Source organism: Cucurbita pepo, chromosome 19 (genome assembly GCF_057944985.1).
Source record: "Cucurbita pepo subsp. pepo isolate OVF chromosome 19, ASM5794498v1, whole genome shotgun sequence".
NCBI classification, from domain to species: Eukaryota; Viridiplantae; Streptophyta; class Magnoliopsida; order Cucurbitales; family Cucurbitaceae; genus Cucurbita; species Cucurbita pepo.
This window is the reverse complement of record NC_141816.1, coordinates 2,683,724-2,708,029: the sequence shown is the minus strand read 5'-3', so window position 1 is coordinate 2,708,029 and position 24,306 is coordinate 2,683,724. Positions and strand designations below refer to the sequence as shown.

The 24,306-nt window shown below is 36.2% G+C and overlaps 2 protein-coding genes across 4 annotated transcripts; both read left to right on the top strand.

Annotated features, from left to right (window-relative positions):
- Nucleotides 1–264: 264 nt before the first annotated feature.
- LOC111781072 (protein DEFECTIVE IN EXINE FORMATION 1) lies at nucleotides 265–5,480 on the top strand. 3 transcript variants are annotated; one of them, XM_087119862.1, is made up of 13 exons: nucleotides 265–614; nucleotides 805–915; nucleotides 1,065–1,147; nucleotides 1,360–1,477; nucleotides 1,563–1,723; nucleotides 1,877–2,418; nucleotides 2,522–2,592; nucleotides 2,835–3,091; nucleotides 3,690–3,871; nucleotides 4,073–4,356; nucleotides 4,431–4,548; nucleotides 4,658–4,800; nucleotides 4,883–5,024. In XM_087119862.1, exons 1-12 carry the CDS (start codon nucleotides 478–480, stop codon nucleotides 4,751–4,753), a joined length of 2,160 nt encoding a protein of 719 aa, XP_086975988.1. In that variant the 5' UTR covers nucleotides 265–477; the 3' UTR covers nucleotides 4,754–4,800; nucleotides 4,883–5,024. The 3 variants fall into 3 exon arrangements, with proteins under 3 accessions (XP_086975988.1, XP_086975987.1, XP_023517249.2); XM_087119861.1 differs by having other exon boundaries at nucleotides 275–614; nucleotides 4,073–4,293; nucleotides 4,618–4,800; nucleotides 4,883–5,480; XM_023661481.2 differs by having other exon boundaries at nucleotides 278–614; nucleotides 4,618–4,800; nucleotides 4,883–5,480.
- Nucleotides 5,481–6,543: 1,063 nt separating this feature from the next.
- Nucleotides 6,544–23,020, top strand: LOC111780936 (Transducin/WD40 repeat-like superfamily protein). Its single transcript, XM_023661303.2, has 20 exons — nucleotides 6,544–6,688; nucleotides 6,776–6,994; nucleotides 7,507–7,615; nucleotides 7,704–8,048; nucleotides 8,135–8,190; nucleotides 8,718–8,964; nucleotides 9,039–9,094; nucleotides 9,213–9,450; nucleotides 9,620–9,783; nucleotides 9,906–10,048; nucleotides 10,122–10,223; nucleotides 10,821–10,959; nucleotides 11,147–11,233; nucleotides 11,299–11,460; nucleotides 13,451–13,813; nucleotides 15,363–15,538; nucleotides 15,629–15,747; nucleotides 21,389–21,690; nucleotides 22,116–22,307; nucleotides 22,464–23,020. The coding sequence occupies exons 1-20, from the start codon at nucleotides 6,644–6,646 to the stop codon at nucleotides 22,950–22,952; spliced, it is 3,753 nt and encodes a 1,250-aa protein (XP_023517071.2). The 5' UTR covers nucleotides 6,544–6,643; the 3' UTR covers nucleotides 22,953–23,020.
- Nucleotides 23,021–24,306: the final 1,286 nt, after the last annotated feature.

Below are 24,306 nucleotides of genomic sequence, written 5' to 3'. Positions count from 1 at the left end.
AATTGTTTTCTATTTTGATATAAATTTTATTTACTTTTAACTGGAATAGTTTATCTCCATTTGATAATAATTTGGTTTTTTTATTTTTGAAGCTTGCAAGAACAGTCGCATTTAAGCTAATATATAATATATAAATTTTAAAAATGTCTAATTTTTTATTTTGTTTATAATAGATCTATCGTAAATTTAATTGTTAAAAAAATTAATGATATAAATTTAAATTTTATGTCTATTCAAACTCTAAAACTGGAATTTTAAATTTTAATTACTAATTTATATCCTAAGAAGGTTAATTTCCGAGAATAAAAATCTTAAATTTCAGTTAACGAGAACCATATTAATATAATGTCTACAATCTTTTCATGTCAGACCGGCAGAGCAAAGGCGCCACTGCAGTTACGCAGATCCTCCCATCTGCACATCCTCTGAATTTGCATTGTTCTTGCGTCGACTCGTTCCTTAGGTGAGGGCGGACACATGAAATTCTCCGTGATTTTTCTTTTGATTTGTTTAATTCTCTTTGCTCGGTCGAAATGCATTCACGGTGAAGAGGCCAAGGAAAACAAACTTCGGGAGCGAGAAGCCTCCGATGATGTCCTTGGATATCCTGAGATGTAAGTTGTGTTCTGCTGTTTCATCTTTTCATTTTCGTCTTGAGGAACCTGCAGTTAGTCTAGTTGTTTTGTTTGTTTTGTCATGGATTTGTAAGGTTAAATCGCAATTGAGATTTTTACGAGAAATGATTCGTTTGATTTCAAACTTTGACACATTTTAAAAAGAAAAAAACGTTCGATCTTTGGTTAGAGACGAGGATGCTTTGTTGAATACACAATGTCCAAAGAATTTGGAGCTAAGATGGCAAACGGAAGTGAGTTCTAGCATATATGCCACGCCCTTGATCGCTGATGTTAACAGGTATAGTAAGCCTCTCATTATACATTCCTTATGACGTGAAGCTTAGCCAATGTGTTAAGGATTTCTGGGAGTTTTAATGCTGTCACTCTTTACATTTGGGGCGCAACCTCTTTACTTAAGCTTTAGTTTTTAGTTTATCTGTTTTACAGTGATGGGAAACTTGAGATAGTGGTTCCATCTTTTGTTCACTACCTTGAAGTTCTTGAAGGATCTGATGGAGATAAAATGCCAGGTAAAATTTGTTCTTGAAGGATCTCTTATTGATGATATCTTCATATGCTTTATACTGTAGCTTAAACAGTGATCGATGTTTTAAAATGAAAAAGACCGAGTTGTGAAAAATATTGCATTAACATGGAAAGCTTTGGAGAGCATTAGTTGTGCATTGTATTTGATAAAGCAACTCATTAGTCAAAAGATTCAAAACTATGCATGTTCGATTAGGCTGGCCTGCTTTCCATCAATCGACTGTGCACGCTAGTCCTCTTCTATATGATATTGACAAAGATGGTATGAGGGAAATAGCTTTGGGGACATACAATGGAGAAGTACTCTTTTTCAGGTGCTTATCTTTGCTTCTTTTTGTTTATGTTTCCACTGTAAAGTATTTATTTTTGTTTTCCCTAAAAAATGTCGATTCTTGTTAGGGTGTCAGGATATATGATGCCAGACAAGTTAAAGATACCACGTCGCCGTGTGCGCAAGAATTGGTATGTGAATCTAAATTCAGTTCCAGTGGACCGGTTTCATCCAGATGTTCATGATGAACAACTTGTCATGGAAGCAAATAAGACAAAATCAATGGCTCGTAAGTGCATCTTATCCCTCAGATGATTAATTTGCGTCTTTTCCTGAAAATTATTGTTCACCTTTGTGGATGTTGATTTTATGGCTGAAAATAATATTATGAACCACATGAGATGAGGCAACTGATATCACAGTCCATTTGTCGTCCCTTTAGAAACAAATAAAAGCATTCCAGAGTTAAGCCATTCAACCGGGCCCACGATGAATCAAAGTGCGATTGAACTAAAAACATCAGCTACCAAATCAACACAAATGCTGAATGATTCAGATTTGGTGAATAATAGTAAGGTAAACGACAGCAATGTTGTACCAGATATTGTCCTACCTACAAGCATGGCCAACAATACTTCTACGAATCGTACCGGAATACTTGATGATAAGAAAGGAACTGGGATCAGTAGACGACTTCTGAAAGATGGTGACTCCAAACAATCTCAAGAAGATGGTTCTAGGTCCAAGGCAGACGGTAGTGGAGATGCTCATGTTGCCACCGTTGAAAGTGAAGAAGCTTTGGAAGCAGAGGCTGATTCATCATTTGAGATATTCCGTGAAAATGATGAGCTGGCTGATGATTACAATCAAGAAGATGATGATTATAACAATGGATCCACGTGGGGAGATGAGGAGTGGACTGAAGTTAAGCATGAAAAAGTAGAGGAGTATGTGGATATTGACGCACATTTGTTGTGCACTCCTGTAAGTTGTTTAACTTTCATACTTCAAATGAACATCTGTGCCATTCCCTACTATTTATATGACTCATTGTATTGTCTTTAAATGGTTCGTTAATTTTCACCAGGTCATAGCTGACATTGATAATGATGGAGTGTCTGAAATGATTGTAGCTGTTTCATACTTTTTTGATCATGAGTGAGTCCCCTGTGATGCTGTCTCTTGTCTTTGGTTTTTAATCGTAATGATTAAGTAAATGAGGGAAACCAAATCAACTCTTTTATGTTTTATTCGAAATTAGTTTCCCGATGGTGTATATTCAAATGTACATACATGCACTTTTTGCAGTGTTCTTGGGGCATCGATTCTAATTTCTTGAAGCATCAATTGTTATTTTGGTATTGTGTGTCTAGGAAATTGATGACCTTCTTTGATAATAGGTACTATGACAACCCAGAGCACATGAAAGAATTGGGCGATATTGATATCGGGAAATATGTAGCTGGTGCCATTGTTGTTTTCAATCTGGATTCGAAGCAAGTGAAGTGGATAACTGAACTAGACTTGAGCATAGATTCTGCAAAATTTCTTGCTTATATATATTCCTCCCCTACTGTCATTGATTTGGATGGTGATGGGAATTTGGACATTCTTGTTGGAACTTCTTTTGGCTTGTTCTACATCTTGGATCATCATGGTAATCTGATTCTGAATACTGATTTTCTTGTTCTCTGATTCTGAATGCTGACTTTCTTGTTCTTTTTGTGTCTGCTCTTAATATGCTTCTATTGCATATAAAATTGGGCAATATATTGATTTTTTTTAATTAAATTTTCCTTTTTTGGGATCTTATACTCTTGCAAATTGGAAAAGATGTAAATGAATATCTTATCCTCAAAATATTGCATAGGTTTATTCTAAAGTAGCTTATGGCTGTTTCTTCTCAACTTCGAATTATCTTTCTGATGCTTACACTTTTTTGCCCGATAAATGGGGAATAGTTACTTGATTTGAGATCTTGTGCAAGCATTCTTTCTTTGAGCCGTGTGCTCTTTGTTATTACTCCTCAATCTTCTTCTTCTTCCTTCTGTTTAGGAGATAGCACTTACCTCTGAAATACTATACTAATGGTTCGGTTCATTCTTTTTGTTATGGGCCCCTGATTTTGCTGATTTCTTCTCTCTTAGTTTTCAATGATTATATTTGTTCACTCATTCTTGACATTGAAATTCTTTTGCGTGTAATCGTTCTTCCTAGTTTCCTGAAATTTGAATCTTGATTTTTATTGTGTGCAGGCAAGGTGAGAGAAAACTTTCCTCTTCAAATGGCTGATATTACGGGAGCAGTTGTTGCAGCTGATATCAATGATGATGGAAAAATTGAACTTGTGGCTACGGATTCACATGGAAATGTTGCTGCCTGGACTGCTCAAGGTCAAGAAATTTGGGAAAAGAATCTAAAAAGCCTCATACCACAGGTGAGAACCACCTTTGGTTTCTTGTTCGTTACTCTCTGCATGTAAGGTTGTCCATGTCAAGCTGATGGTGCCACATTCATGCATGACTTAACTTAACTTACGCATTCATCCTAGAGATCTCTGTTTGCTATGAAGTATCTGATATGTTCTTTTGTAGAATAACATTTATCATAGTTTTGATGCGTAAAAGTATGTTCTTAGGGTCCATCCATTGGCGATGTCGATGGGGACGGTGACACCGATGTGGTGGTGCCAACGGTATCAGGAAATATATATGTTCTAAGTGGCAAGGACGGGTCGTTTGTTCGTCCATACCCCTATCGAACCCATGGAAGAGTAATGAATCAAATTCTTCTCGTTGATCTGAACAAACGTGATGACAAAAAGAAGGGACTCACTTTAGTCACATCATCATTTGATGGGTATCTATATCTCATTGATGGACCTACATCGTGTGCCGATGTTATCGACATCGGCGAGACTTCGTAAGATGTTCTCTATAATCATTTGGCATCGTAAACATCTAAATGTTCACTCTCTATGCTTTCTTTCATTGCAGATATAGTATGGTTCTTGCTGATAATGTTGATGGTGGAGACGATCTTGATCTTATTGTCACAACCATGAATGGAAATGTTTTCTGCTTTTCAACCCCTTCTCCTCATCATCCACTCAAGGTATTATGATGATCTCAACCTTGCTTTGCTCAAGTCTTCATAGACTGAATATTGCATCTTTTGATTTAGACATGGAGATCAGCTAATCAAGGAAGAAACAATGTTGCAGTCCGGCACAACCGTGAAGGCATTTTCGTTTCGCATTCGTCTAGAACATACCGTGACGAGGAAGGCAAGAACTTCTGGATGGAGATCGAGATTGTAGACCGTTACAGAAACCCATCTGGGACTCAAGCACCATATAACGTTACCGTAAATCACTCCGAACCTCCATGGTTTTGTTTCGTAGATTAGTAGATGTTGATATGAACATTGTGTTACAACTTACTTGCAGACAACCTTGATGGTTCCTGGCAATTACCAGGGAGAGAGGAGGATAAAACAGAACCAGATGTTCAAAGAACCAGGCAAGCATCGGATTAAACTGCCGACAGTGAGTGCAAGGACCACAGCCACTGTTTTGGTGGAGATGGTTGACAAGAATGGACTCTATTTTTCAGATGAGTTCTCCCTCACATTCCATGTATATTATTACAAGTTCCTGAAGTGGCTTCTTGTCCTCCCAATGCTTGCAATGTTTGGTGTCCTCATGATCCTTCGTCCGCAAGAGCCCATGCCATTGCCATCATTTTCACGGAACACTAACCTATGATCATAGCCCCACATGAAATGCGGAGCCATAGTAACATGGCATATGATCCGAGAGCTGGACGATGCCAAAATTTTTGTAATACATATGTTTAGAGTTCACTGTTGATCTAATCTATCGACTCGTTGAGTCAAATTGAAATTTTTGATGATGGAGTAATGAAGTTTCTTATGAACGTCTATCTAGAAGGTAGACAAACGGAAAATGTCACAAGATTGTGTCGTTTTCAAGATCGAAGGAATAAAGTAGTATTTATATACAATTTAAGGTATGTTTCATTTTAGTCACTGATCATCATTCTTAGACTAAAAAGAAAAAAAAAAAAATCACGTCTTTAAAATTTCAAATGATCTATTTTAGTATCATTTTGTTGACTACTAATTACTTTTATAATACAAGTTGAAGTCTGTATATCAATATATATCTATATGAAATTAAAATTTAAAATAGTAATTTTTTTTTAAAATGGAGACTAAACTACATATCTTAATTTGGGTTTTAGTTAACAACATTAGGAATCTAAAAATTAAACTATTAATATTTGAAATAGTAATTTAAAATTTTAAAACTGGGTGTTTTAAAAAAAATAACACTGTTTTATTTTTATTATTCCGAAGTTAAATTATTAAAATAAATTTAATTAATTAAGTTTAGATTTAATTTTCTTAAAATTTAGGGTTTTGAATTTATTTTGTAATAAGTGTAAATAATTATTCCTCAAATAAATAAATTTGATTAAATTATATAAACTTTTAATTGTAAATATTTAGTATCACATATATTTAAAAAAAAAAAAAAGATGCATAGGTGATGGAAATATCCAACCCATTTATAAATCATTTGAAAATGATTGGTAGATAAAAATAATTTTTTATCATTAAAAAAGAAAACAAAAAACCCAAAACAATACTAATTGAAAAAAAAATATCGAAAAATAAAAAAAAAACATATTTAAAAAAACCACAAAAAAAAAAAAAAAAGAATTAGAGATTGAAATAAATTCGAAAAATTAAATAGTTGGATAAAAAATAATACGAAATAAATCTTTCTTAAAAAAACTTACGAATATAAAAAAAAACTAATAAAAGAAATGAGGTTGAATTTTAAAAAATGAAAATAAATGAAGAAATTTAAATTCTCAGAATACGTTGGAGATTCAAACATTTAAATATCCCATAAAAAGTTGTTTTTTCCATAAAAGGAAAAAACTCTATTGTGAAATGGGACCCACTAGTCCACGTATATTCCAAATTATCGTGTATTATTTTTATAATATTATTTTTTAATTTGTCAAAATTTCCCGCCGTTCGTCCATCCATCCATAAGCAGTCCGGAATCTTTGCCCAAATTTCATTCTTCATAAACGTTACTCTCTGCAAGAATCTCCATCCCATTTTCGAAGCAGATCGTTCGCAGCTAAGCAACTCTTCTTCTCTTTTTTTTGATATGAAACCAAATCGCAAGCTCAAGAAAGCTGATTCATCTTCGAAGGTAACAATCTGTTCTATGTAAAACGCCATTAGTTTCAATCCTTCACTATCACCATTCATCTTTGTTTCCTTTTGATGTTTCTGGCAGCTTGTATTGGAGGAAATTATCGGTACCACAACAAAGAACAACAATGGATTGGCTTCCAATGTCAATTCTGCAAACTGCGTCTATTTGGCCGGATGCGTTGTGGTGGTTCATAATGTTCACTCTGGTACGCAATCGCACCTCGTGGTGCCTCATCGGTTGTGCAAACCTCTGAGCTGTGTTGCAATGTCTCTGGATGGCCGCTTTGTGGCTGCTGGAGAGGTGAATTTTTTTTTCTTTCCCCTTTTTGACCGTTTGTTTTTGTAGTTTTACGAGCTGAACTCGACATGATTGTTGAGACAATGTTGATGTGAGATATAGTATATTTAGGTTTGCACAGACAAATTGCATGGTGTATTAATTTATTCGACTGATTAGTTCTGCTTACCCTAGTCGTTTTTCCTGTTTTTAGAATTTCAATGTATCTATACACGATAGCTGTTTATGATTTTGCTCGATATAGTTGATGTGCACCCTCGGCATTTGGTGTTTTTGTCACCGATTCACTTTATATATTTAGTGCTTAAGCAGTTAGCGTCAGCATCAAATGACGACGAGGAAGTTTAGATTAAGAGATTTATCTACGAAGATACGGATTCAAGATAATCCATATATATTCATAAAAATGATCAAAAGCCTAAGATCATGGGTTCTCTATTCTGCTGTTGCTATGGTGAAAGGTCAGAGACTCGCTATTATATTGTTTTCACCCCGTGATCTATTTGGTTTTGCAGTCAGGGCCTCAACCTGCAGTATTTGTGTGGGACGTAGCTGGCATGGCCTTTCTATCAGAACTGAAAGGTCATCTGTATGGTGTTGCTTGTCTTGCCTTTTCACCTGATGGTAACTACAAATTATTTGTTTTTGGCTTCGCCTCGTTTATTTTCCCTTTTTCCATCTTAAGTAATTCATTATTCTTTATTTATTCCAGGGAAATATCTTGTGTCTGTTGGGGGATATATATATATTTGGGACTGGCGGACCTCAATGTTGCTAACAAAGCTCAAAGCAAGTTCATCTTGTACGGCCATCTCATCTGTTTCCTTCTCGTCAGATTCAAAATCCATTTTAACCGCTGGGAAGAAGCACTTGAAGTTCTGGACAATTACATCCCCTAAGACCCAGTTTAATTTAGGAACAAGTTCATTGTCTTTGCATGGAAAACCTGTTAATCTTGGTGCCCATCAAGGAAGCTCATTTGTTTCTATCACCTCTGGCTTGTCGACCGACGGTAGCTCCGGTGAAGTCTTTCCCATGTATGCATTGACTGAATCAGGTTGGTTTTGCTCCCCATCACATATACATCCGTAGACTTAAGTTTCTGATCATGGTTTCATTCTAGTTCTATTATTTCATCTATAGGTGTCCTTTGCCTCGTGAACTCAGGATTTTCAGTTACGAAGTCCGTAAGTTTAAAGGTACATGGGACTTCTGCATCTTATCTTAAAGATTTCAGCTAGCTATTTATCTTCAAAATTGAAAGGGTGAGATTACTTTTGAGGGGTTACAGTTTTCTTTCAAAATTAAAGGAGTGAACTTACGTTCGGGGGGTAATGTTCTCAGTTGCTAGAGGAGGATTAAGGATCCCCCAATGACATGCATGGTTTTGGTCCCATAAAGTAGTAGCTCACCGTTTTTATTAGAACCTACCTTTGTTAATTTCCTTTGTCAAACATTGGGGAGTCAATTGTTTCTCACTGATTAGTCAAAAAAACTTGTGATGATTATTTAGTGACAATGGGAATTTTATGGCTATATACCATGGCAATAAATTAGTGTATTACGTAGACGCCTGCACAAAAATTGCGCTTGCATCTCTGAACTAAATGTATGTGATAAATACAAGCTTGAGGTTAACGTCTGAAGGAAAAAATGTCTTGTGGATGCATGTTTGAACTCACATCTGAATGGCTTTCTAATTCTTTTGAAGTGTGATATTCATCAGGTCGATAAATGTTTCGCTGTATCTGCATCTAGCAAGTTAGTTGCTTGTGCCTGCAGCAATGGAATAGTACGACTTTATGATGCTGAGAGTCTCCAATATGGAGGAAGTTTCACCTATTCAAGATCCAAGCAATTCGACGGGGAAAGCAATATGGTTCATCTCATGAAAGATGATGGAAATGATCTTCGAAGCTTACCTGTTCTTCCTGATGCGGTTGCATGTTTTTTTTCAACCTCAGAAAAGCTTGGTAAGCATTTAAGCAATGACTTCTAAATAATGGAATGCCACTTTTGTTTGAATATTGACGATTCTGCTTTGCAGTGGTTATTTATGGAGATCACAATCTTAACATATGGGATATCCACGACGTGAAGCAGGTGCTTGTTAATTATTACGTTATGACTTGAAACTATGGTCGTCAATTGTATTGTATGGTTTCAGAGTACAGTTGGAGCTTATTTCTTCCTTCATATTTTTTTTTTTACATTTCCTCAGGTGACCAGGTCTTGTGTGCTAGTTTCACATTCTGCTTGCATATGGGATATCAAGGTTCTTTGTTGTGAGAACATGCACGATCCATCTCTTGCTTGTGCTGCTAGAGGTTGTTCAGGAGGAATGTCTTTTGCAACATGCTCAGCAGATGGTACTATTAGGTTGTGGGATCTAGCTTTGGAACCTGATTCAGAAGATGCAATGGACAATCAAGTACGACAAGAGACCACTACACGCTTAGGTAGATTCAATTTTTAACCCTCCAATGCACTTAACAAATATATAAAAGAAAATTCAAAATTTATTAAACCACGATTGTATACTCGATGTTTTTATTTTGTGAATTTCCAAATGCTTACACAATGCTCGCTTGTCAGAAATTAATTCTCTTATTGGGTTATCGGTAACAGAAAGTGCTGGGATATTTGATCGTGAAACTGTGGAGGCTGGTTTGAACTCTCGAGACTTTCGTTCTCTGGCAGCAAGTTCAGATGGAAAATACCTTGCCGCTGGTGATTGTGATGGGAACATTCACATATTTAACCTGCTTACTTCTGATTATACATGTCTTCAGGCGAGCCATTGGAGCTGTGATTAATTGATTTCTTTCATGAAAGAACCCCATGATGTACTAATTAGATGGCAGGCGATCGTGTTCTTGATTAATTAAATAAGAATTATTTTTCATTCTTGTAGGGTGCTCATGATGCAGAGGTCCTATCATTAAGCTTTAGCTCGTTGAGTAGAAATGATGATGTATCTAAAGAAGTTATGCAAAGTCATTACTACCTGGCTTCATCGAGTCGGGATCGGATTATCCATCTTTATAATGTTGAAAGGTACAATTTCTTTTATTGATATTCCTACTTTTTGATCTGGGCTCTTGATGCTACTTTTTTTTTTTCATGTCAGGAATTTTGATCTCTCCGATAGTATTGTTGATCATTCAGCAGCTGTAACTTCGGTAAAGATCAGTTGCAATGGACACAAAATTATAAGCTGCAGTGCTGACAGGTATAAACGTAAAAGCTTTACTTTGTAGGTGCATGACTTATTATTGGATGATTGATCTTGCCAAATTGATATCAAAATGAAGAAAAGATTTCGAAGAATGGGGATGAAAGTTTAGAGCCCTACGCTAATTTTACAATCACTAATCTAACCGATTCCCTAACTAAGGGCTACCCCCTAATAACAATCCTATCACTGCTTAGTTGATGAATTTTTGGTTGGATGACTGCCTCTATAAGTTAAATATTAAGCCTTAGTATTTATAGCCTTTGATACTGAATACAGATATTTTGCATCAGTTCTTGGAGAATTTCAATCCTAGATTGTGTCTTCATTCAACTTGACTTGAGCCAATGAACGAGACTGTTTTAAATGGGTTCTTGGAGGGTTCACGAAGTGAAACAACTAACAAAAGTTCTTGCAAAGAGTCTTTATGCTATATCCTGTAGGCTGTGGCCATATACCATTCTCTGGAATGTTTAGTGTTTAATGGTTTATTCTTTAAGAAAACTTTTCTTATATCTTCTCCATGATGGAAGATCAACGAGTTCAAAACTAAACTGCATTCATCAGCCATCCTTAACTGACTCTTACACGCAGGTCTTTGATTTTCCGTGATTTCACCACAATAGATAGTGGTCATAAGATTTCCCGCAGTCATCACCAAATGGCATCTCAGGGTACTGTCTACGATATGGCTATAGATCCTAAGACAGATGTTGTTGTTACAGTTGGGCAGGTATGCATATTACATTGCATTGGTAGTTGAAAATGATTCAGTTCAATCGCTTCATATAATGGCTGATTGGAGCTTGATGTTCACATTATCCGTTGATTAGAATAATTAATGTGCAGCAAGAATTTCACATAGTCATCAATACCATTTCTAGAGACTGGAATAACTCTGTTAGTTATCCAATGTGTAGGATAAGAAGATCAATACATTTGATATTGCTTCTGGGAAGCTGATAAGATCTTTCAGGCAAGAGAAAGATTTCGGGGAACCAATAAAAGTGAGTTAATTGATGTTCATCATATATTTGTCTTGGTGTTCTGCTGAACTTTAAATCGTGTACAGGTCGCAATGGATCCAAGTTGCAGCTACCTTGTTTGCTCCTATTCGAATAAGTCTATATGTGTGCATGATTTCGTTACTGGGGATATGGTTGTACAGGGAATGGGGCACGGTGAAGTTATTACTGGTGTTATTTTCACACCGGACGGTAAACGCATTATTTCTGTAAGTTTCTATTTTCTTTTTGGCTTTAATACCACTGATTCTAGAAAGCCTATATTATACGTGCTTTTGATTTAACATTTGACTCTGACTACCTTTTCTGTTAAAACCTTTGAAGTTCTCTTATTTTAGTTGTGATTTTAACCATAGGCAGGGATGAGTAGGTATTATTACCAAAATTTCCAAAGGATATCATCTTTGGAGTTAGCTGATACTTATGTTTGAGTGGGAGTGGAAAAGGCTTTTTCCCCATTCCATATAGATACTGCTGAAATTTCAGATTCACATGGAATACAAAACATCGTAGAAATGTTGCTAAGGTCATAATATGTCGTAAATTTCTTTATTTCTATGCGAATGGAAGTTGAGGAGGGGAAATAGAGCTGTTGGATGGGTAAGGGTGGCAGAAGAGGTGAAGCATTTTTTCTTTTGAAAGAATGGGAGGGATTAAGGTGGTGAGTGGAGCATGAAGAATAAGGATTCATTCTCTCACGAGAACTAAAATACTAACATGTCCTTTTGCTCTACTAAACCTTTAAATAATACGGGAAAGAATCAAAAATGTAAAATTGAGATACTAGAAGAACCCCCATGCTAACTGGATGAGAACATGATTAAGGATTAATTGGCAAATGATAAAAATACAAAAAAAAAAAAAAAAAAAAAAAAAAAAAAAAAAAAAAAAAAAAAAAAAAAATCCAAGAGGAAAGAAGTCCATCTTCTAATCTTGCAAAAAGAATGGAACAGAATTTAATATTTGTCATTTTGTTGTCAACACTTTCATCCTGAAGTCCTTTAAGTTAAGGTTCATACATTAAATTATGGAATCATGCTAAAAAGCTTTGGATGAATTTCAAATTTCATTCCTTGTTTCTATCTAGTGCTTAAAGGTCAAGATGTTTCAGTTTCATCCCTATGCTTTAAACTATGTATCTTTAGTCCTTGTCATTAACTGCGGTTGGCACAATATTGATATGACTCTCCATTAGATAAAATTTTGATGAGATGATATCTGACCACTCGTTGAATGGATTACAAATGAATGAGAAAAGACAATGAGGCAGTTAGGGCAGGGGTTAAAATTAGGACTGAAGTGTTATTGTTAGTATTTGCTCCTCCCTCATCATAATATACAATCCATCCAACAAATTATCATTCGTGTCACTTCGTCTAAATTTTATTTAATGCATTGCCTCATCAATTTTCTTTCAATTGGCGTTAATAGCTGGGATTAAAGACGAACATAATTCAAAATTCTACAGCCATAATAAAATCTTTTTAATGTTCAATGCTAAACAGATACAATACCAAGTATTGTATAGAATAATGTATTCATTGAGCTATCTTGTTTACATGTTTCATGGTTGAAAGAATTTTCATTTCTAAAATCCTACTTTCAACTAGCATGCATGTACATATTCTCCTCAAGTTTCTGTTGACTAGTTGTGATGAGGAACCCGGACAGTTGATTTTGACATCTCTGTAAATAAAGAAACTTAAACTTCTATTAATATTTATTGACAATGACATATTTGGCCTTCATACTGAGAACCATATGACGACAATGGGGCCTCAGCATTGACAGCAGAATTTTTTTGAAAATTCAATTTCTATGTTATACTAATTATACTAAATTCATTTAACTGGATGCCTAACATTTATTTCAAGGTTACTTCCTATATCCTAGTCTTGGGTCTGAAAAAGGTTTGGCTGCAGATAAGGAGCAACGTAGACAGAACTCCAGTTGCTTCCTCCATGTTCTTCTTGGATGTCTCAAATTTATCCTTGGAAAGATGTTCAATTTAGAAAAATCATATGCATCGTGAAATTGGAACTTCTATCATATTTGAGCAGTTTATAGTATGATCTTTTTCCTTTATATGCAAGTTAAACCTCTCTTATACATAGTAATCGAACTTGCAATATATTCATTTAAATAATTTTTAGTGCTGTAATGTTGATTATACTTTCCTAACTCCGGTTATTCACACAGATAGGAGGGGATGGTTGCATTTTTGTATGGAGACTTCCTGCACTTTTATCTTCAAGGATGCGCCAGAAAATGAATGAAGGCTCTGGTCCATTGTTTCCCGGAAGCATGACTCAGCCTATGCCTTTTAGTCAAATCATGTTGTATGAGAAGGATGGGTATGAAGAAAAGCTACATACAACCAGTTCTGGTAATAGTTATCGGCCGGAAGATTCCAAGCAAGATGGTTTTCAGGGGCTTCATCAGGGAGGAGCTGCTCCGGGGGCAACATTTAGATTTAGCATTTCAAGACTTCCTAGATGGGCACAAGATAAAGTAACAAACTCTGAAAGTGCCCAAGTAAATCTTGTGTCCACGCCTTTGCAGGTATGTGGAGTTTTAGAGTCTTTGTTAGATGTCAGATGACATAATAAAGTAGGAGCCATAATATTTTAAATAAGAAAATCAGGAATTTTATGGAATATATTGGTGTTCAACGTATTCAGGTGAGAGAGAGCCATGTTTTCCTGAATATATTCTGTTGCTCGAGTTCCTAAGAATTTATTGGCATTTGATGGTTTACATCAATACCTGTAAAGTAACATTCTGCCATTTTTAATTGGTATTTGTTGGTTTATATTCCACTTGTTATCTTAGGACAGTTGGTAACTATCATGCTGGATTGTATGTGTGTGAATTTTTTTTATAAAAAAGTTTTCCCTATGGTTTTCCAGATTTTTCTGTTTTTGGGAAAATTTTATATGCCTATTATTGTAAAGCAAAATCTAGCAAGCACAAACACAAATATTCAAATGAACATGCAGAAGGTAGCAAGTATAAAATACACACATTTTAGAGAGAGAGAGAGAGGAATGCAAGTTTTCATCTATTGGTATGTGTTTTGATTTTAATTTATTTTCAAATTTTTGCAAGGAAACAAATCCTATTAGAGTTAATGTAGGAAGAAGTTATTTTGTGGAATTGTTGTTCCTTGCCAGATATAAAAGTTGTGCATTGATCCCACTCTCTTTCTATTAATTTTTGCTAGCAGATAATTTTGAGTGCCGGCTTGTTGGGAGTTTATGGTTTCATTAGGTTTAGGGAGTCATATGAGAGTTATTGGAGGTGTTGAAGGCATATTCAGACTTTGTGGGTCCTGTTGGCTCTTAAGGTTGCAAAATTTTCCCAGAGAAATCATCTATGGGCTAGAATTTTAGATCCTAGATCCACGAGATCTTCAATACGATCACTGAGGAATGCCTGTCTTTTTGGTTCACCCTTGTCAATGATAGATTTTTGTGGTCGAACTTTTTCACAGTTGTGGTCTCATGTGAGTATATTTTAGGAGTTAAACTAATGGGTGGGGGTATGGAATAATTTAAGGCACCGGGCTGTTATTCTGTCCGGAGTCACTTCCATCACTGGCACATTTGCTTCAGCACCAGGATGCGAACGTCATTGTGTACAATATTATCTATTTATATTTCTTATAGATGTGGAATATATTTATGTATTGAATGAACACTGATGTAATATCTAATATTATGAATGCTTCTTGATTCACATATATACTTCATACATTGGACATGTACATACTATCCAACCGTTATTCATAATATACTTTAGTACTTAATTATGGGTACAACCTTTCAGAAGTAGTAATATCATATTACCGGAGTTCTATTTTCATGAATGAGTTTCTGTTATGAAGTCATATACAACTCATAGGTATAGCAAACAGGAATTATTCTTTAATGATTCAGGATCATCGTCTCACCCATCTATGATCAAATTTGATTTCTGCATGGTTGCATGTCCATTGTAACATTAGTTTGAGTTTAGCAAGGGTGTGTGGTTTCTTTGCTCCCCGCATAAATACATAATCTGACTTATTTTCATCCTCAGTCCAATTCTTATGTTTCTGTGAATTGAACAGAAAACTTGCTGCTCTTTGGTTGTTGATGACCAAGAAAATCCATCTCTACCTTCAGAGTTTCAAAATTGTTCTGAACACGTCCTTGGATCTGTTAACTCAAGCACCAGCAGCTTATCCGCGAACTCTTCTGACAATTGCAATACTAGTGGTTCGCTTGTGCCTCAAGAAACTTTTAGGTAATTGGTTCAGTACTCTCTTCGAAAACTTCTCTTTTAAATAAATCTGTTTGCCATTGTCCATGCTGACTGTGGCATGTATGCTTCCAGTGGCCACCCTGCTATGGAAAACCGCTGGCTCTCCATTTATAATGTATGTCTAGATCTACCGAGTTCCCCAGAAATGCAGAATGTACTGGACAGAAAATCAGTGTCTTCAACTAACACATGTAAGGTCATATCCCTTTTTTGTTTAATCTTGATTAGTGTAAGGCTATTTTGAGAATTCATTAACTCGTGAATAGACTTAAATGATACTTGCAGCTTCTACAATTAGGAAAACTGCTTTATAACCTTGTTTTGCATGTCATACTTGTTACTTTTAATTACTTAAGGTGGTTGTTTTTCTACACGGGTCAGATTTTCCATGCAAGAGATTCACATATGATATTACTAGTAAAGGCAATTGTGTTTCTTGAAAATAGAAAAATACGCTAATATTGGATGGTGCGGGATGGTTTATATGTAAACGTCCTCGGTCTACTTTTTTGGAAAATAAGATATTTTCTTTTAATGTAGATGTTTTTGTTGCCTTTAATGTGTAGCTTAAATAATCAATAACTTCCGCACAAGATTGTGGAAGTATACAATTAAGCATGTGGAGCATGATGTTTTGTTATGGATTAAGTAGGATTAAGTTTACTTGAGTTAAAAAAAGATTAATTGTTAAGTAATTTAAGGAATATTATCTATTCTCCTATTTAGTTTCTAAGATGGAATATCTGATCTGTAACTACTGAAATCATCCATATATAAATCCCTAGCTGCCATGAAGTTCCCCATCTTGGTATTACCACGTATACTTTTCCTTGTGTCTTCTATCTTTTGTTCTTTATGTTCTTCATCTAGATTGAGTATGTGAATCGTGCGATTTTAACAAATGGTATTAGAGTTAGGAGAGATTCACAACGATCTTTGAAGATGGAAAGTTCAAAGATCGGGATCGAGAAGATTGATAGATTCAATGACGGTTTTTGGAAGATGCTGATAGAAAGACCTTCCTGAACCCTTGTCCTAAGTGAAGATGCTAAAGCCGAAGAAGAAGCATCGAAATGGAATGGTGCTGAACTGCAAGGAGGCTCCACTGGACGTGGACGTGGACGTGAAGAATGGCGGACGAGTTGTGGTTCTGAACACCAAAAACCTAATGTTGGTGGGCGAGGTCAACCTTGCGCAGATATGGTACAATTGGACAAGAGTGCCATGTGCTCGCCTGGATTCTCGTGTGATTCTGTCATGTAAGTGACGTACATCATGAGAGACAGCGGGAGAGCAGAAGCGGTAGGTTGGATGGGAAAAGGTTTTGGAAACGAGAGTGAAGGCTAGGAGTTCATATTGTCAAGGTTCATCGTGGTGTGGAAGATCGGAGATTCTGAAGGAATGGAATGGTTCTCCATCATCACTACTCCAAATCCTGTTTTCACTGACATGGTCGGTGGCATTGGCATCCGGAAATCTCTTTCTTCCAAAGTTATCCAGGCAGCGTTCTTGAGAAGATTCGAGGAATTGCGAAGATCGAAGCTGAATTTGCGATCTTGTTGATGCAAGCAATGTTGCTAGGGGTGTGAAACATTCATTTAGGAATTTGCTCTAGTGGAAAAATCGGCCGTAGTTGATCATCGGATCGCTTGGAATTCCGACGTTTCAACAGCTTATTGAAAACAATTTGATTCGATTTTACGCTCCTGTGATTTTGTAAAGCTCAAGGATTAGTAGACTCCAGGGTTGATCCAGTTAACGTTGTCCAGGAATGAAATGGAAGTTTAAGGATTGGTAGACTCTAGGGTTGATCCAGTCGACGCTGTCCATAAATGCAATAAAAGCTCAAGGATCAGTAGGCTGATCTAGTTGACGTGTCCAAATAGGCTTCGGGGTTGATCCAGTGTCTAGAAATGTAGTGGAAGCTCAAGGATTGGTAGGCTCCATGGTTGATCTAGTTGACATTGTCCAGAAATGTATTGAAAGCTCAAGGATCGGTAGGCTCTGGGGTTGATCCAGTTGATGCTGTCCAAAAACGTAGTGGAAGCTCTAGGACTGCTAGGGTCCAGGATTGATCTAGTTGAAGCTATCTAGAAATGTAGTTAGACTCTAGGGTTGATCTAGTTGAAGCTCCAAGATCGATAGTTGATGCTATCCAAAAACATAGTAGAAACTCAAGGATCAGTAGGCTCTAGGGTTGATCCAGTTAACACTATCTAGAAATATAGTGGAAGCTCAAGGATCGGTAAATTCTAGGGTTGATCTAGTTAACGTTGGACATAAACTCAGGGTTGATCCAGTTACACTGTCCAGAAACGTGGCGTTCAAAATCGTCAAAGAGAAAACACCGTCGGATCTATTGAAAACAATGTTGAATATGTATGAAAAATTATCGAACAAGACAACCAGAAAAATGAACTCGAAGGTCAATGGAAGACTTCTCAAGTGCGTCATGACAGAGTGGGTAAGGAAGTTGTGAGTCAGAATTAGAATAGAATTAGAATAGCTTTGGGGGTTGAAGCTAAACTCCTTTGAGTTGGGGGAGTCTTACCCATCAATGAAGCACGAGAAAGGCGCAACGCCTGTGGAAGTGCTTTGAGAGGAGTGAGCAGTATAAGTGCTTCAAGAAGTGAGCACACGTGTATTCCTTGAGTTATCACCTCATGGGCTAAAGTCGGGAAAGGAGAAGGAGCATTATGTTAGATGTAAAAGTCATAGAAGAATGAAGCTGCAACAAGACCAAGAGGAGTGTCCGTGCAGCAGTTGCCACATGAAGGTGGCTAAGTAAAGAGTTGACCAAATTGTAGTGCCAACCAGTGAAAGGGGTGTGTTAAAAAGCTTTTGAAGTTTGCTTCAATAAGAGATTTGGTCACGGTGAGGAAATGTTGTGATTGGGCTTGTAAGCCCTACCCTGATGGGTGCACCAATTTTTCAGCAAGTCAATTAGTAGTAAGTTCGACGTTCAAATCCTCATCGGGACAATGCTGAGATTAAGTGGAGAGAATGTCACAATCCATGAGGCAATTGTACCCTTGAGAGTGTTACAACCATACTATGAAGATAGGAGGTTATGACTCTTACATACAGACAGACAAGGTGGCGACACAAGAGCAACGCTCAACCAATCAAGTGAGGGCTGAGATAAGACAAGTGTCATACAGTTGATGAATAACCCGGTCTATCATTAAAAAACAAAACACATTAGAAAATGATACCATTTCATTCACAGGACAATGGAAGAAGGTGATAAAAGGGTGCAGCCATGAGACATGTTGACAAAATGTGTTGATGTTGGGAAATTGAAGTTGTGAAAAGCCTTTTTGGTCTTTTGTAGTTTCTACAAATGTCGTGCGGTGAAGAGCTCAGAAAACTTAATAGTTAAAGTAACTTGAGGATTTTATCACAAAACTTAATAGTTAAAGTAACTTGAAGATTTTATCAGAAAACTTAATAGTTAAAGTAACTTTAGGATTTTATCAATTCTGTTAGATGGAATCTCATCGGTTGAATCTTATTTTTTTTTATATAATTTTATTTTTTTTTATATAATTTTCAAAATGAAGTGTCTTATTTGTAACTACTGAAGTCATCAATATATAAGCACAAGCCATAAGCCCAAGCCACCGTGGAGTTTTCTATCTCTGTGTTACCATGTATATTTCTCGTTGCGTCTTCTCTTTTTTATTCTTTATATTTTCATCTAGATCAAGTGTGGATTATGCAATCTTAACGGCAGCTAAGTGATAGTATTTCTATATCATCTCCCTCGGGACTCGTATTAGAAATTTTACTAAACTTAAACTTAATTTCTAGTGATCTAAGAGAGTAATCGAGTAAATTTAGATTGTTAACTAATCTAAACCTGGTTTAAAAAAAATAAATCCAGTAGCAAGATAATAAAAAAAGAAAAAATGCTCAGACAAACAATGTAAACATGAGGTATGTAAAACAGTTCGGATTAGGAATTATCTGAATTTTTCTAAACCTGAAAGGTTGAAACGAGAATTTGCTCTCTCAGCCTATACAACACTAAACATGGAATCCTCCCAAAATTTCCAGATTTAATGGTTTAATTTCTACTAACCCATGCCAAATTAAGCTTCTTTAAGTGAGCCTTAGGTGGGTTGTTATTCTGTAACGTCTCTACTTAGCTAGTTGCTAACTCAAACAAGGAGCTATCGTAGTTTTGATAAATAAGGAGCTAAGTGAGCCTTGGGGTGTGTTGATTTGGCAAACCCAAACTTAAAACAATAAAAACACTCGAAACCAAAATGAAAAGAGCCAAGGAGCCTCAAACCCTTATTTAGATTAATACAAAATTTCCTAATTCTTGCCTGTTACAAGCTGAAAATAAAGAGAAACTACAAAGAAATTCCATAAAAGAAAACAAAATACTTGAAGATAAAAATGGAAAGTTACAATATTGCCCCCTTCTTCTCCCAGCTGTTTTTCTTATCATTTGGAATGACTTTATGTTATTTCTCTCCTCTCTCTCAAAATCTGTTTCCCGATCTTCTTCTCTAATCACTATACGGCTACTTCATCCTTATAATCCTCCAAATGAATTTTAGAGCTAATTAGACTAGGTAGGTGTGAGATCCCACATCGGTTGGGAGGAGAACAAAATATTCTTTATAAGGGTGTGGAAACTTCTCCCTAATGTGTCGTTTTAAAAACTTTGAGAGGAAGCCTGAAAATATCTGCTAGCAGTGGTCTTGGGCTGTTACAAATGATATCAGAGCCAGACATTGTGCGATGTGCCAGTAGGAGGCTGAGCCTCGAAGGGAGGTGGACACGAGGCGGTGTGCCGACAAGGGCGTTGGGCCCTAAAGGGGGGTGGATTGGAGGGTCTCATATCAATTGGAGAAGGGAACGAGTGCCAACGAGGACGTTGGGCCCCAAAGGGGTGGATTGTGAGATCCCACATTACTTAGGGAGGAGAACGAAACATTCTTTATAAGGGTATGGAAACCTCTCCCTAGTAAACGCGTTTTAAAAATCTTGAGGGGAAAATCCGAAAAAGAATACCTAAGGAAGTCAATACCTGCTAGCAGAGGGCTTGTTAGCAGTGAGCTTGGGCTGTTGTTTTGACTGATACTGACATAAGCGCCAGCTCAATTAATCAAGAAATTGGGCTGTTGCTCAGGCAAATTCTAGAAATTGAAAATCCAGCTCCAACAAAACTTTAACATTTTTCTCAATCACAAGTCTGGTGACAAAGTATATCAACATCAAATTCGCATAATTCAATGCTTTCTTTGCTTTCAATTACTCAAATGGAACAATCAAAACTCGCCAAATAATATATTTAATTAGAACCAAAGATTTAGGGAGATTTAATCATAAAATCCCTAGCATTCTACTCAATTTAGGGGAATTTTAGGCATAAAAGACCAGCTATCATTTGGAGAGTTATCAATGTTGTTTTCTAGAAAGAAAAACTTCCAGTTAATAGAAAATTTCCTGAATGAAAGTTGGTGTTGGTCATTTCTGTTAAACTTAAAATGCTTCTGAGCTATTTGTGAGAATTGTCAGCACCGATATGATTTGGTGGCACCGATATGCTTCTGAGCTATAAGTGTTTTGCCTGGTAAGAACCGTCACACAACTGTCAAGTTTAGGTACTTTTTCTCTTATATTGGTATTTTGTTTGGTTTGGATAGCAAGCTAACTCTTGTGGTCTTTGATGTGATGGGGTCTTTAACAGCACAGCTGGCAGTAGAAAGACTGCTTTTACATAATTGCACTTGTATGCAGTTAACTATTATGATGAGTCACTGCAGTGAAGTTTGTTCATCTTTTAGTTTTTCTGACGAGGAATGTGCTTTACAGTACAAGACGCGGCGAAGCTACCAGCTTGTAATGGATGCTCTTCTGGTCAAGCTAGCAATGATTTAGATGCTGGGGGAGAGTTGACTTCTAGTAAGGTTGCAATTTTTTATAATTCTGGACCCATGAGCAAACGTGAATTTCATACGAGAATGGATGAGGTTCATAATGGGGAAACGGAAGTGCAACCTTCCGGCAATGTGAAAAGTGAGAAGCAAGCAACTGGAGATAATAGTCCTTGCAGCACTAACTCTGAAGGTGATCTATTCAAGCTACATTTTGGCAGTTTGTCAATGTCATACAAGGTTAGTGGAAATTTGAGTCCGTAACGTTAATTTAGTCTTTGTTTGGGAATTCAACCAAAATAGGGAAATGGTATTGTCAAATATATTGGGACTTCTGTTCCTGAGTTTCAGTTGAACTTCTCTTAGACAAACAAAAGTATCAATCAGCCTGAGTTATATGCTACATTTAGGACTTATTGTTAGCTGAAGATATTTTCAGATAAATGTTAAATATGTAAAGAAATGATCTCATACCTTCAACTAGTTTTTGTAAAATTGAAGGTTACAGTATAAAGATAGGTGATAAAATCTAATCACAGAGAAGTTGGGAAAAGGAATTTCTCGCAACCTGGATTGCACACACTCACCAGTTCCATAATATAATTGAATTTTGGTTACTTTTAATATAAAAGAATCCATTTAATTGATGGGTGCCTATTATACAGAAGAACGAATCATCGGCAAGGAAAAGATACTTTTCCAAATATGTTGTGCCGGACTATCTTGGAAGCACCAAAAGACTCCTTCGAATGCTGCCTCATGAATCTGATTGTAAAACTTTGCAAAACGACGACGTAGCTCCTAATAATTCTCCATCAGAGAACCCGTCAAGTCAGGTTTCGGCAGAGGAAGAACGGGTAGGTCTTCTCTAACCAATAATAATGGAAAGTGGGCTCTGAGAGAGTGAAAGGAGCCAGAGCAGATCAAGATTCTCATTTCTCAGAACTTCATGCTTTTAGTTCAAAATGACTTCAATGGACTAATATTCATGTTATGAGTTGTCAATCATGCAGGATATTGCAAGAACAGCAGAGACCTTGCCAAGCACTATGTCGACACACTTTTCACAAAATGAAAGCTATCAAGGTGAAAGAGACTCGAAAAGAGTAAAGCTAAGTAAAGAAGGAAATGATGACAGTTTTCCTGTTGCAAGTGAATCGCAGGAGCAACGAACTAATTGTAGGGAAGTATTACTTGGTTTAGATGCTGCAGCTGAGAAAGCAGTACAGTTCTTCTCAAGATTAGTTACCCCGGGTTGTCATGAAGATAGTTCACATGATTCTGGATTGGAGTTGTATGATGAAGCGGCCAAGTTACTTCCATCAATCCTAGAGAAAATTAATGAAGTTGCCAAGTTGGTGCAATGCAAGAACAAAAATAAATGTGAAAGTACAAAAGATGTTATTATGACAGGGTTTGAACCTCTCTTAGGAACATTTGCTGAGAATCTATCTGAAAAGGTGGTTGAAATTTTGAAGAAGAATCTTGGTGGGAATTCATAGTTTTGAATAAATAGCTTTGTACAATGAAGTAGCACCTAATTATGGTAAATAAATGACGTATTATGTCATGTTGGTTCCGTATGTTCTTCAGGTAGTCGATGGATTCTACCTTTGAACAATTAAAAATTCAGAGGTAATTCGCTGGATATTCTTACTTTTCGGAGTTGAACTTTTTATCCTCTTGTTTTATTGCTCTTGCCTTGAGTTCTTGTTTTAGGACGGAACCCTTCGGGATTTTGCCAGAGATGCCACTTTCTATTGCCAAGCTTGACATCAAAGGTGAGTATTCTAAATAATGTCTATTCTTTTTCATGGAGCTAATTTCCAAATGTTTTATTGGGCTCGTTATTAGCATTAGGAACCATTCTTTTCTTTTCATTTTTAGTAGTAGGATTTCTTATTTTCTTATATGCATGTTTTAAACGCATAGTTCTTGTTCTCCAAACTTAGTGACATTTAATAATGAAAGCGTAATTCTAAAAAAAATAAAGAAAAAGAAAAGTTGGTCTTTAACCTTTTCTTTTTCTCCCCACTTTTACCACGTTTCATACTTGTAATTTTCATGTATTTCTGATTTAAAATTGTTGAGAAGCACCTTTTTATTATTTTTTTTCTTTTTTTTTTGTGAATCTCAAGGCATGCTAGTGAATAATGAACTCTCCAATAACTTACAGATACCGAAGGCCTGTTGGAATATATATACAAATCCCTAAGAAGGTATGCCTACAAACTAATCTCTTGTATGCACATTCCTTTGCTTTTCTCTCTCCGTAGTAACATGCCAAAAACCATATTCTTTCTTGGGATTCCTTCACTCTACACCTATAATCATGTAGTTTTTTTTATAAGCCTATCATAGTAGTTGCCTGATGGATGTGGCACTTTCCTTCAGTAAAGAGGCCTATCCGTTTCATATAATGCTGGAACTTGGTTCATCATGACCATTTCAGGCACTATGAACAGACCAATAGAGACCATGAAAAGCATATCCTGAAAAGAAAACCTCTAGTGGTTATCACCCCTCTCCCTACAGGCACACAGACTCCGATCAGTTATAATTTATAGATCAATTGAAGGCCCAGTCATTAATGCTCATCATCACTATTATTATTTAACCAATCCAAACAACGAAGGTCAAATAATATACTTCTCTTTTGGGTATAGGATTAAAACCTTTTGTGTAACTTTCTATGTTTCTCTTATTCTTTCCAATTTTAGAGAAAAAAAAAAAAAAGTTCACACAACCTAAAGCCTTAAAAAAGTTCTTTTTACAGTTTGGTTAACAAATATTTTCAGTAGTGAAATTTTGAATTATCAAAAACAGAAATTATGGCAAATAGACCATTTTCGCAAC

What these genes read in the sequence shown, in the direction of transcription:
- LOC111781072 (XM_023661481.2), top strand. Translation starts at nt 478, where the DNA reads ATGAAATTCTCCGTGATTTTTCTTTTGATTTGTTTAATTCTCTTTGCT. An exon ending in TTGATCGCTGATGTTAACAG is followed by an intron (nt 916 to 1,064) that starts GTATAGTAAGCC and finishes TCTGTTTTACAG; the next exon opens with TGATGGGAAACTTGAGATAG. An exon ending in CACATTTGTTGTGCACTCCT is followed by an intron (nt 2,419 to 2,521) that starts GTAAGTTGTTTA and finishes AATTTTCACCAG; the next exon opens with GTCATAGCTGACATTGATAA.
- LOC111780936 (XM_023661303.2), top strand. Translation starts at nt 6,644, where the DNA reads ATGAAACCAAATCGCAAGCTCAAGAAAGCTGATTCATCTTCGAAG. An exon ending in AGAGACCACTACACGCTTAG is followed by an intron (nt 9,451 to 9,619) that starts GTAGATTCAATT and finishes TATCGGTAACAG; the next exon opens with AAAGTGCTGGGATATTTGAT. An exon ending in CATCTTTATAATGTTGAAAG is followed by an intron (nt 10,049 to 10,121) that starts GTACAATTTCTT and finishes TTTTCATGTCAG; the next exon opens with GAATTTTGATCTCTCCGATA.